The 13,649-nt window shown below is 43.2% G+C and overlaps 1 protein-coding gene across 1 annotated transcript in view; it reads right to left on the minus strand.

Annotated features, from left to right (window-relative positions):
• PGM5 (phosphoglucomutase 5) overlaps nt 1-11,330 on the minus strand; it is a 166,806-nt gene extending 155,476 nt beyond the window's left edge. The window contains exon 1 of the mRNA XM_073634792.1: nt 10,612-11,330. Within this exon, the coding sequence (XP_073490893.1) occupies nt 10,612-10,869 (258 nt within the window). The 5' untranslated portion in view covers nt 10,870-11,330. The remainder of the gene's footprint in view (nt 1-10,611) is intronic.
• Between the last annotated feature and the right edge of the window lie 2,319 nt (nt 11,331-13,649).

Below are 13,649 nucleotides of genomic sequence, written 5' to 3' on the forward strand. Positions count from 1 at the left end.
TTCCCCATGGGGTTTTTTAGCAGCAATTATGAATCAAAAAATAAAATTTGTAAAAAATATATTTTATTAGCAAAATACTCTGGACATGAGTTAAAAAAGAGTCATGTCCGGAGTATTTTGCTAATAAAATATATTTTTTACAAATTTTCTTTTTTGATTCATAATTGCTGCTAAAAAACCCCATGGGGAATTTCCATTTCTTTTTTGCTTATCTATATATTTTGGATATTGCTTTTAATGTTATTATTACCACTTTCTGTACTATATATGTATAGTGAATTTATCAATTCATTTTTTAACACCCACATGTCCATTCTGTAATTGTCATTCAGCCTATTTAAATCTGGTTCATCTCTGTCCCCATTACACTTGAGAAAGGAGCGCGCATGCTCAGTACAAGTCTCGCGCATGCTCTGAACCGCAATGTGTGCTTTACTCCCCGGTGACGTTGCACGCCATCCACAGCGCTGCGCTCCACACTGCTCTCCATGCTGCTCTCCATCACCCATACCCGGCACAGATCTTGCCAGCTTCTCTTCCTGTCATACCGCAATCCCTGTATACCTGGACGGGTGTGCTGTGCACCACCTCCCTCGGGAATCTCTTTTTACAGACAAGCCTTTTTATTACATTCATCATGTGAGTGTTCAATTGTTAGTTCTGCCATTCTATGTTCCATTAAATGCTACACTTAGAGACGCTTTTCTGTTTTTTTTATGCACTAGCTTCACGGAGTTGACTTTCACTCCTGAGAAGAGGTTCTGCCCAAAGCGTTCAAGTGTTTTAGACTTACTCATTGCCCATCCCCTGGCTGTTTTCTACTATGATTATGGATTCCTTCATGAACCTTTTAACCACTTCCCGAGCAGCCGCTGCAGTTGTACATTGGGCACATACACGGCGATCTGTGGGCACGTGCGCAACGTCGGAGGCGTGCGTGTGTGCCCATTTGCCAGTGGGTCCGGCGGACTCAATGTCTGCCGGCCTCCCACGATCGCTCCACAGAGAGGCAGAACGGGGATCTGCCAGTGTAAACAAACAGATACCCATTCTGTCAGGGGAGTGAAATTGTCTGTTCCTAGTGATTAGGAACAGCGATCTCTCCCTACTCCCTGTCAATCCACTCCCCCCCACAGTTAGAAAGCACTTCCCTAGGGAACATTTAACCCTTTGATCACCCCAGGTGTTAACCCCTTCCCTGCCAGTGTCATTTATACAGTAATCAGTGCATTTTTATGTCACTGGTCCCAAAAAAGTGTCAAAAGTGTCCGATCTGTCCGCCGCAATGTCGCAGTCCCACTAAAAATTTCAGATCACTGACCTCAATATGATGTCCCATTGAGATCCTTCCCCTCCCAGAAGAAGAGGTGAAAATGATTAGCCTTTGGAAAAGATTAAGTATAAAAAAATATACCATACAGCCAGGAGGTAGGTCGGTGGGGAGGGTATGCTTGGTAGGGAGGATAAGCCTGATGTTTAATTTTAACATAGAATATAAAAATTATATACCATATATCAAAAATTTTAAAATTTTGTCTGGAGTGAGACCTTAAACTTTAGTATATTTTGGTTTACAAATATAACATTTTGTCCAAAGTGTTTTAAAAATGTACCTTAATGAATGAGAATCTTGATTTTGCTCTGGTTCCTGTGGCTCTTATTTACTTCAATGATCATTAGCATGTTATTTTTCCTACAGCTGAGCTACTTGGAAGGTATAAAGTCTTGCAAGTCATTAAATAATCATCCTGGGAAAGCTTTTTGTCATTTGAACCAAAGTATTTTTAAAATAAACTACCATTCACATATACTCTTGTTATAGATACATGCACTCAACACCACTTTAGAAACCATATAGGAATTCCAGTTCCAATGAGAATATCTAAGTAACTAGAAGTCTGTATATGGGAAAGTCACAAAGAGAACAGCATGGGATTCTAAAAGAATAAACTTTGCGTTATTCTCTGCCATTATAAGTATATTGATTGTTGAATTTTTGTAAACAGGTTCAGTAGGACACAAAGGTATAGTATGCAGAAGAGCAATTACAGAGCTGTAAAGCTTAAAACCAGGTTACAACTAGTGTCGATTACCAAATGTATAAAAACCTGACCACAGAGTTCCAATTACTATGTCAGCCACACTGTCAATGTTAGTCTATTAAAGCTGAAACTTAGTAAAATATGAAACAAACCTTCAAATTGTGTAAAAAGAAATAAAATAAAATAAGACATTAAAGTAGAACAATGTTCACCCATTAAGCACTTAATTGTAAATTCCTGTGTTGTAGCGTGTGACACACAAAGGAGGTTTGTGCTTCACATCATAAGGACTTAGAACCAGTTAAGACTTTCACACAGAACCTCTAATTTATCAATTATACTAGAGATGTCTAAAATTATGTTATATTGGCTTTTATATTAAAATCATAACCTTGCATGCCAGTACTGCAGTGCAAGTCATCCCCATTCCCGCTAGCAATGCACAGTGCTATCAGGCGAGCACAGGAAATATGTAGAGCTCAGAGTTACCCTCGCTATGTGTTACTATTCCCTCTCTTTAGTAATCAGGCTGGTAAAGTCAAAATGACTAAAAGATTACTCTGAATTGCCTTGTTTTCCTACAATCACCAATCAAATAGGTGTGTACCATTATCACAATATAGAGAGGACGTGGTGTAGTGCAGGGGTGCCCAACCTTTTGAGAAGCGAGGGTCACTTTAGCGACTTGGTAACTGGTTGTGGGCCACAATGAGTGGTGCAGGCAGATGACAGGTCCGTGTATACTCTGCATATGAAGAACAGACACAGCCCGCTCTACTCTATGAGCCCTCTGATCCGATCTACCAAGACAGAAGGGGACGGATCCCCTTCTGTTTTTTTGAAGCGGATCAGATTGGAGATAGGCAGGTGTAAATGGACACAAGTCCGTTTACATCTGCCGCTTTATAGAGGTGAATGGAAGGTCCGATTTGGTCCACCTGAAAAACAGTCAGGCAGTCCCGATCAGTCCGATCGCATAAAAGGGGCCTTAGGCTGCTTTCACACTGATGCACTGCGGTTTACCTGCACCTCAACTGATCTAAATCCCCACTTCTTCCTCAGGATTCCTGCAGGTATCGCTGGCTGCTGCTGTCCGCCAGGTGGGTACGGCTAGTGGCTGCTGCTGGCTGACCTCCATGGCTGGTACAGCTGGTGGGTACTGCTGGCTGGTACTGCTGGTGGTTCCTGCTGGCTGGTACTGCTGGCTGTTACTGCTGGTGGGTATTGCTGGTGGGTACTGTTGGTGGGTACTGCTCGTGAGTACTGCTGGCTGGTACTGCTGGTTGGTACTGCTGGTGGGTACTGCTGGCTGTTACTGTTGGTGGGTACTGCTGGCTGTTACTGCTGGCGGGTACTGCTGGTTGGTACTGCTGACAGGTACTGCTGGTTGGTATTGCTGACAGGTACTGCTGGATGTTATTGCTGGCGGGTACTGCTGGCTGTTTCCACTGGCTGCTACTGCTGGTCGGTACTGCTGGCTGGTACTGCTGGTACTGCTGGTCGGTACTGCTTGCTGGTACTGTTGGTTGGTACTGCTGGCTGTTATTGCTGGCTGGTACTGCTGGTGGGTACTGTTGGTAGGTACTGCTGGCTGGTATTGCTGGCTGGTACTGCTGGTGGGTACTGCTAGTGGGTACTGCTGGTTGGTACTGCTGGTGGGTCTGCTGGCTGGTACTGCTGGTTCGTACTGCTGGCAAGTACTGCTGGCTGGTACTGCTGGTGGGTACTGCTGGCTGGTACTGCTGGTTGGTACTACTGGAGGATACTGCTGGTGTGACAGGAGGCGCTAGAGGAAGCATGCGGCTACAGTAGAGAGCTCCTGTCACAGGCGGAGTAGATTTGGTATCACTCTGCCTGTGACAGGAGCCGGTGCTATACAGGAAGCATCGGCTCAGCTTCCTCTAGCACACTGATGCTCGGGGATAGCAGGTCAGGAACCCACAATCTGGGCTTACCGACTCGCCAGCCCAGAGCAGGAGGCCAGAGGTTGGGCACCCCTTGGTGTAGGTAATTGTTTCTATGAAAGATGTTTGCAGCTATTTCAATACAAACATTACAATTTCTGCATAAAGTGGCCATTAAGCCACTCAGAGACATTCTTACAATCAACTCTGTTATATTAAATAATGTCCCCAGTGTATGTGTTTTTTAAAAAAAAATGCCGATGTGTACCTCATTTCATAGCGCTGATCGGCGCTCACGTGACTGGTGCCTCTCTCCTCTCTTCTCACTTGATCTGACAGTTACAGCGAGCAGGGCTGAGAAGCCCCCCACTGACGTCAACCAGGAGGGGGAGAGGAGAGAAAGAGAGAGGCGGCCGGTCACGTAAGCGCTAAGCGGTGCTATGCATTGAGGTACACAGTTGCATTTAAAAAAAAAAAACACATACAATGGGGACATTATTTACTATAGCAGAGCTGATTTTAGGAATGTCATTGCGGTTTGGGGGGGACGGGAGCAGATCGGCACTCACACAGCTGACGGGAAGGGAGAAGAGCACAAAGGAGAGCTGCGGATAAAGGGGACCACGGTGTCAGGGCTCAGCAACCATGATAAACCTTGGTCAGTTTACAGGGGGAAGGGCAGAATCAGGCAGGATCAGCCAGTTTATTTAGGTTATACAGGGAGCCAAATGACACAGCACAGGCACTTTGCTGTATATCATGTGTCAGGTCACCTGAAGCCAGGTGACAGATGCACCCTATTGGGGTCAGAAGTGCACCGCTAAGGTAATGGACCTTACGGCTGACTGCTGGGTGGTTCAGGAAAGCAGGTCCTCTGGAGCACCAACAAGGATCACACTGGGAGCTAGAGCATGAGATTCCCCAGGGTGCAGAGTCTAAGAGCCAGCAGGTGTTCACCAGGGCCCCTGATGGTGGGGATGGACTTTGCTGCAACTATCTCTAGGTCGCAGCCCCCAGGGTCTCCCAGCTCACGGTAGGCTGCTGGAGGATAGAGAGGAAGCAGCAAGGGATAGTCAGGTGATAAGCCATAAGGTCGAGGCAACAAGCAGGCAGGGATAGCCAAAGAACACTCCAAAGGTCGGGATATAAAGCAGACAGACAGTCAAGAATAGGCCAAGGCCGGTAAACAGAATCAGACGTAGAGCACACGGCAAGAAGCACACAGGAAGCCAAACACACAATATTGATCAGTGAAGCTGGCTAGCAGTGCACAGGTTAATATAGTGTTCCCAGTTAGATTCTGGGGTGGAGCTATGCTTGAGGGAAGATCACTTAAGCAGACAGGTGAACAGGCGGCCGGTCTCTTAAGCTGAACATAGAGGTAATCAGACAGACATCAGCATTACTGCAGATCCATGACAACATGCTTTAAGGCAGGGGTCCTCAAACTACAGCCCGCAGGCCAGACATGTCCCGCCAGGTTTATTTACCTGGCCCGCGGACTGCCCCTTACATAAGATCACAGCGTTCGAACTCGGACTCCCCGACCTCCCTTATTCACGCAAAGCGGGAAACATGACAGGTCCGGACAAAGGGCGGGACTTTTCATGTTAAGAAGCGGGTGATTGATTACTAGACAGTGGGGCGGTCCCAGTAATCAATCACCTGCCTTTAACATGAAAAGTCCCGCCCTTTGTCCAGACCTATCATGGTTCCTGTCTTGCGTGAATAAGGTAGCAGAGGGGAGGGAGAGGGGAGTGCAAGTGCTGCGATCTTATGAAAGTTTGTAATATCGATAGGGGGCTCTGTGATGGGATGGAGTCGATGGGGGGGGCTCCGTGATATGAGGGGGCTCTGTGGTGGAATGGAGTTTGTGATGGAGAGGGCTCTGTGATGGGGGGATCTGTGATGGGATGGCTCTGTGATGGGATGGCTGTGTCATGAAGAGGAATCTGTGATGGGGGGCTCTGTAATGGGGGGCTCTGTGATGGAGAGGAATCTGTGATGGGGGGCTCTGTGATGGCGAGGAGTCTGGCCCCCCCAACAGTCTGAGGAACAGTGAACTGGCCCCCTGTTCAAAAAGTTTGAGGACCCCTGCTTTAAGGGAACTGGATAATTTTTTTTTTCTTTAGGGTTACAATCACTTTAATACTTCACTGTAAGTTGACAATAGCTCCTTATTCAGCCTTCTGATACCATGGCCTTTGCAAATGTAAGGCCAAACATTATCTCTGGGTTCTCCTGTTCATCCTACATTTAAATAATTATTGCATTATAATTCGGGTGCTTAGAGAACTATCTGTTCTTTGTCATTCATTCTGTTGTTCCCAGTGGCACATAAACTGAGGATGCACAGGATGCACACATTTGTAGGCTTCCTTAAAAATCTCTCTGATCACCACTGCACTGCATTACCATTCTGTCAAATCACTTGAATATGTGCAATGTTGGTACACATATACTTAACAATATCACATGCAATTAGGTTATACATGAAAAGTCAGAAAAAGGGACAGGTGCAGGAAACTATGCAGGATTTGAAGTTGAATGTGGGTGTTTTGGGCGCAGGGTACTGGGGATTAATGAGAATGCAATGTTGAACGGAAGGGTCATAACAGTATGTGAAGAAGTACAGGAGCTGAGAAATTTTAAGGTATTCACTGTGTCATGCTGCATTGTATTTACCCTACCACCTGAAAATCTAACAGGCAAACAAAATTAAGTAGTAAAACAGTAGGCAAGAGCTTAGTCCACAGAAAGGCAGGGGTCAGAAAGTGCGGTGTATAGGTGGAGTTGTAGGTATCCATTCACACTTGTCCATGAATTTAAAAAAATAAATAAATAGGATTACTAGTACTTAAATTCGAAATTCATTTGGAAACCAACCTCCACGTAAAAATTGTTAGTTAACCGCTTCAGCCCTGGAAGATTTTACCCCCCTTCCTAAGCAGAGCACTTTTTGTGATTCGGCACTGCGTCGTTTTAACTGACAATCGTGTGACGTTGTACCCAAACAAAATTGACACCCTTTTTTTTCCCACAAATAGAGCTTTCTTTTGGTGGTATTTGATCACCTCTGTGCTTTTTATTTTTTGTGCTATAAACAAAAAAAGAGCGTCAATTTTGAAAAAAACGCAATATTTTTTACTTTTTGCTATAATAAATATCCCCTAAAAATGTATAAAAAAAACAATTGTTTTCCTCAGTTTAGGCCAATGTGTATTCTACTACATATTTTTGGTAAAAAAAATCCAATAAGCGTATATTGATTGGTTTGCGCAAAAGTTATAGCGTCTACAAATAGGGGATAGTATTATGGCATTTTTACTATTATTTTTTTTTTTTACTAGTAATGGCGGCAATCTGCGATTTTTATCAGGACTGCGACATTATGGCGGACACGGCGGACAGTTTTGACACATTTTTGGGACCATTGGCATTTTTACAGCGATCAGTGCTATAAACATGCATTGATTACTGTAAAAATTTCACTGCCAGGGAAGGGGTTAACACTAGGGGACGATCAAGGGGTTAATTGTGTTCCCTAGTGTGTGTTCTAACTGATGGGGGAGGGGACTGTGTAGGGGAATGGCTATATCGCTGTTCATACTCTGTATGAACAGACGGTCTGTCACTTCTCCCCCCAGAGAACCGGAAACTGTGTGTTTACACACACACAGATCCCGGTTCTCCGTGTGCCCCAAGCGATCGCGGGAGTCCGGCGGTGATCGTGACTGTCAAGCACTCGTGTCGGCTCCATGGGTGAGCAGGGGGTGCGCGCGCACCCCTAGTGGCCACAGGGCGAAGTGACGTTACATAACGTTGTTTCGCCCAGCTGTCCCATTCTGCCACAGTACAACTGCGGCGGCTGGTCGGCAAGTGGTTAAAAACACGAATTAAAAAAATCAACCAAAATAAACATATTTATTTTACACTCCATTCTCAATGACAACACAGAATCCTGGAAACGCTAAAGATCTTAAAACAGAAGTCCAGGATTTAAATAAAATAAACATTATACTCACCTAGGTGGATGCAGCATAGATCCGATGCTGCATCTGTCCCCCACCAGCTCTGCAGTGAGAACTGAGCGATCAAACACCGCTGATCCCTCAGTTCTCCCCCTGCGCACTGAGCAAAGAGCTGGGATTGTTAGTCACCGGCACTCTGCTCTCCCCTCCAGCGCTTACTGGAGCACTGGGCTGTGGAGGGGGCAGAAGAGGCTGGCTCCAGTTCTCAGTGGATCGCTGAGAGACTGAGATATGTCCTAATCTAGGCTTCTGAGAGCCTGGGCCAGCTCTGTGACATCAGCCAACAGCGGGCTTCAGCTCGCTGTCAGCTAAAAACAAATCACCAGGAGTGCAGAACGAACTGCACCCCTGTGATTCATAGCAGAAGTATGACCAAAAAAGCTTTGGCCGTACTTATACTTTAAATTTTAAGAGAAGGCTATGCTTCACAGTTCTAGAGTACATTCTTGCAAGAGTTTGGACCGACACTTAGCTTCTTAGCCATTCCTTAAAGTGGATGAAAACCCTATTCATGAAATCTGACCAGGGTACATATTACTGTAGCGTTTACTTATCTCTCTCCAAAGCAAAGTCCTGTGTCTTTCTGCTGCTCCATTCCTCTGTTATCAGCATGATAACTTCTGACAAGCTTTCCCTCACAGGAGATAAAAGCAGCAGGAAATATGTCGGGGAGGTAACTTAGAGACAGATAAGCAGAGAGATTGTATATTCACAGCACAGCTCTGCAAGTTTCTTTGTTCCTCTGTCTATGTGGAGGGGGGTGTGTGCCTTTCCTCCAATCAGCTCACACACAGTGTATGCGCAGACTCCCCTCCCATTGCTAAAACAGGAAGGAAAATTTGTAACATGATGTGCACTTTCTAAAGAATGTAGAATGCTGAAGACAGCAGATATACATGTAAAACTTATGTAGGGAGATTTGTTTCATCTCTGTGTATCATCTTGAGGCTGTTCACTTCACTGGGTATACTGTATGTGAGGGTTTACATCCACTTTAAGTTTTCATGCAAGGTCTGTTTTAAACGTTAAGCTATATCCAGGATCTTACTCCTATACCAAAACACAATTTAGGATATGATTATGGTTCACTGACATAAATGAATGCAGTAGAGGTTCGAGCTAGGCCTTTCTAAGGTAGCTATATATATTTTAGCCTGTGTAGAGGGCTATATAACGCCCACCTCCCCAGCCAGGGAGATCACACCTCTCCTGCAGTAGCCCAGGAAACCTGGCTGAAAGTCACGTGACCGGCCTGAAGACAGCACTAAAACGGTATTTACAGCGCTCGTTTTTATAAAAGAATAATGCAGCATGGTATGCTAGGATGTCATAGAGGGGCTAGCAGTGTCCATTTGCAATTTTTTATTTTGCTAATAGCGGCGGAGGGGGGGGTGGAGACGGAGACATACAGACACAAGATGACAGGCAGGAAGAAGGGGGTGAGGGGGAGAGAGGAGAGCAGGACAGTGTATGACGGAAGGGACGCACTTTGACCAGGGTGATCAGGGCAGAGCAGCCCTGATTTTTGTGGTCTGTTTAGAGAGGCCATACAGGAAGTGGCAGATAGTTCTTTTTTTTACAGTTTACAAGGGGGGGGGGGGAGCATAAGCGCTGTGTTGTGTAATCTGCTTTAAGTGACAAGGAAATCAATTTCTTTTTCTTGGGTTAACAAACACTTTCATGTAATCTATGCATTAAGGTAAAAAACCTTCAGTGCCGCAGGATCCCCCCCTATTCTTACCTGAACCCGATCGATCCAGCGATGTGCACGAGAGCAGCGGTTTTCACGGCTGTACTCCTCCTCTCTCAAATGCTGTGACAAGGGAGTGGGGGCGGGCCGAGTTGCCTGCTCTGTGTCAATAGATGCAGGCAGGAAGAGGAGAGGCCTGGAGTGCCAGGGGTGTCCCCAGAAAAGGATGATCAAAACCCTTGCACAGAGCAAGTACATATAACATGTTTGTTATTTTAATGTAAAAAAAAATAAAAAAAGGAAGGTTTAATGTTATTTTAAATCTGAGTGACTCAAGCTGAGTCTACCAGCCAGGTTGTTAAATTATCAATCACTTTGCATTGATCGGCAGCACTAAGATTTGGTCATGAATTTGATCGTATTTCAATAAGATTATGAGATTGTATGTTAAAAACAGAGATTTCATCAATAGCTTACGATCATATCTTTCAATTATTGAAGTAAAATCACTTCCCAGTGTGTGGCATATCGATTGAATGGGTTGTCAACTATAGATTGCTTATTCCTATTGGGAGAGAGTGGTTGGAAAACGCACCTCTTTAGGCACACATAAGCATTTGTTCTAAACATAGTACATGCATTTTGAATCACAAAACCCTTGCAAGTCCTGGTGAAAGTGCAAGCACAGTGGCAGTGTTTGGTCTGTTTTGCCTGTGACTAATGATCTCATGAAGCAGCAGCAAAATAAATATCTAAAAAGGGTTGGTTGCATCCTACAAAATGCCAAGCAATGCAAGTAAAATGTGGTCATCTCCACTACACATGGTGATTTAAGCACATATCAAAGTCAAGTGCAGACAAATAAAGCACTTCTACACTGGCATGAACAATGTTGTACTAAGAAGAAAATTTCTATTGATCACAGCAAACATGCTCTATCTTACCCCATTAGCTGCTGCCATCTGGACAATGACCTCTGTGGCAGTCTTACTGAAGTACCTGCCATCACTGCCCACCACCATGGTGCAGCCTTGGCGGTCCCGAAGATCTATAGAGGACAGCACACTTTGGATGAAGTTCTGCAGATAGTTCCTTTTACTTTCAAACACTGCTGTTGGCTTTCTAAACCCATTGCTCCCTGGCTTCTGGTCATCATAGGGAACTGTCTGAACTGTAACTACAGGAATAGGATTTACTTCCATGATCTCCCTTTCAGTGTATCCTTGTCTTTTTCTCCACTCTTGTACAAAAGAAATAACACAAGCCAACTGTCAAAAAAATAAAGGGGATCCTGAGAAAGAAGGACAAATTCAGCTTCCCCCTTCCTAAGCTTCCACTGCAGCAAATTGTTTCCTCTGAACTCCTGACAGTCCTGGAAATCTCACTCCTCCAGTTTGCCAAGTGTTTCCTCTTGTCACTGTCTATCAGAGCAGTACAAATCCAGTAGTGAACACTTTGTTTGTGTTATAGAAGCATAAGATCCAGTGTGTCTTCTAACTTCTTTCTGAACTTCAGAGAAGTCTTCTTTAAGTGTGTCAGACTGTAGATCACTGAGTGATGATGAGCTTCCAAACTTCAGTGCAAGCCCTCTACAGTTACTGTCTACCTCCTCCCTAGCCTTATCCCTCACATCACCCTCCCTCTCCTGAATCATGAGCCTGTACAATACATAACAAATGTAAGTCTTTGAACAAGGACAAGGCTTTGCCAAAAAAACTGGGAGGGCTAAACCTTTGCAATCAACAGAAGCCTGTGCCAAAAATAGCCCCGTAAAAAACCAAGTTGAGAATTGTTGTCCTTTGGCTGTGTAACTGGATGCTGTTTTGTATGCTCAAACATTTGTTCAAGGGGATCAAACCCTGTCAGTCTTTACGCAGAACACATTTTGTACACTGTAGTACTGGGAGTTTGCGTATGATACATGTTCAGTTACATTAAAGAAATCAAGCATGCGAATACGATAACTGTATAAACTGATCATAAATCATTTTCTCTTTCGCTTGCTTGCAAATTGTTTGCTAATTGAAGTTATAAATCCCAGGATCTTTTAAATTTGGGAGGTGCTTGCTAAATCAAATATATACTTTGCACATGATTTACTAATACACTCCATACACTGTCTGTGTTGCTTGAAGCTAGCCAATAAAACAAATCTGCAAGCGGTAGAAAAAGTAGCAGTTTTTGTAGCAAAAACAATTTGTAACTATTTTTCTTTTTATAAAAATTTTGTAAAAATGTTTATAAAAAGAAAACTGAAATCCAGTCAGATTTTTAAAAAATAACACTTGTCTCTCCCTTTCACCGTCGTGTATTTATATCTAATTCAAGTTTTATCAGGGGGAGATGTAATAGAAACAAATATTTACCTTATTCCTTGGTCCTGCAAGCTTCCTTCCCACCAGTTCCAGTATGGACAGTCTCATGAAACTGTTCCTCTTCTCCAGTCATGTTGCCTACCCGCTAGCCACTGGTCTTGCATTGTGGGTGATGATGTTAAGTGCCCAGCCACATTCTAGGGCAGGGGTGAAAAAGCCTAGAGTGCTGCCTGCTGTGACACCAGGGTATAACGCAAGTAGTTCTCCCTATTACATGGTCACTAGACTAAACGAGCAGTAGAAAATATGATGGGAAGTGAGATGTTTGGGGGCCACATTTTTTTTAAGTGACTAGAGTTCTACTTTAATTTTTTCATTTTAAAACTGATTTTATATATTTTTTATGCTTTATATGAAATATTTGACAAAAATAGTGGAATAGGGAATAGTGGTAATGTATATATTGTCTTTCCTTATTATGGCCAGGACTAAAAAAAAACAAAACAATAAAACTATTTTTTTATTGTTTTTCTTAAAAAAAAAAATAACCAGGGAAAGGTTACACGTTAAGTATGAATGTTTTATATTTTCATATCCAGACCACAGGTGGAGCCCTAGGCTCTGTTTTAAGGTGTTGTGTTGCATAAAGCCTATTATTTACAGAGCTAAATAGCTCAAACTTAGATTTGCACTTATAACTGAAAGAGTCTAATGAGCAACTTATCCCCTCGTCCTGCTCTGTTTCATTCATGTGCAGTGAGTCTGAAGGCAAACAGCTTCTGTCATGCTCTCTAAAAAAAAAAAAAACAAAAAAAAAACAGCATCATTAGGTGTGTTCAATGGGTTGTGAGTTAACCCAGAAACCTGTCTGTATGGAGATGAACTTCCTGGCCTTGCTTTATGGAAAAGGTATATGAGTCATAAACTTTGCTGACCAGGATTGTGAACCATTTAGCTTACCAAACAGTTTCTATATGCATAATTAAATGGTATATTATGTTGTCTGCTCAGAGTTCAGTTGTACACTACCCACAAGTACTTGTATATACAGTGAGCTTATGCTTTCCCTTCTTTAAATGCTTCTTTTGTTTATATACATAGTTTATAGGGTTGAAAAAAACATTTTAAATCCAACCTCTTACAAATCCTGCACCTTTGGTTCAGAGAGAGGTAAACAAACGAAGCAATTGTTTCCAATTTTTCTACACAGCGAGAAGAAAAATAGCCTTTAGCTCTGGATATTGTTTCAAGATATAAATTATGTTCTTCTTTAAACTTCATAATTGTGTTTGTCATTGCTATCTAATATGATAAAGCATGCGACAGGTTACCCACTTCTACTTCCTAACAAATGTCACCTTATCTTTCTATAGATTTACACATTCATGTGCGATATCTTCATACTGGCCTTAGATATATTTAATTACATCATCTCTATGATATATTTTTTCCACTTGTAGTGCTACTTTCAAAGGAGTCATTAAATTGTTTTGTGATTTCTCTGTACACTTGAAGATGACACACCTTGCTCACCCAGCAGTTACCGACACACTTTGAGGTATTTCAAAGAATTTATTAGGCCAATCATAGGCTAAAATAGGAGAGGATTACCAAGTGTACGTATGCAACAATCAAAAAGACTAAAATGTTATGTTGAGAGATATGGC

This window comes from Aquarana catesbeiana, linkage group LG01, assembly GCF_042186555.1.
Source record: "Aquarana catesbeiana isolate 2022-GZ linkage group LG01, ASM4218655v1, whole genome shotgun sequence".
NCBI lineage: Eukaryota > Metazoa > Chordata > Amphibia > Anura > Ranidae > Aquarana > Aquarana catesbeiana.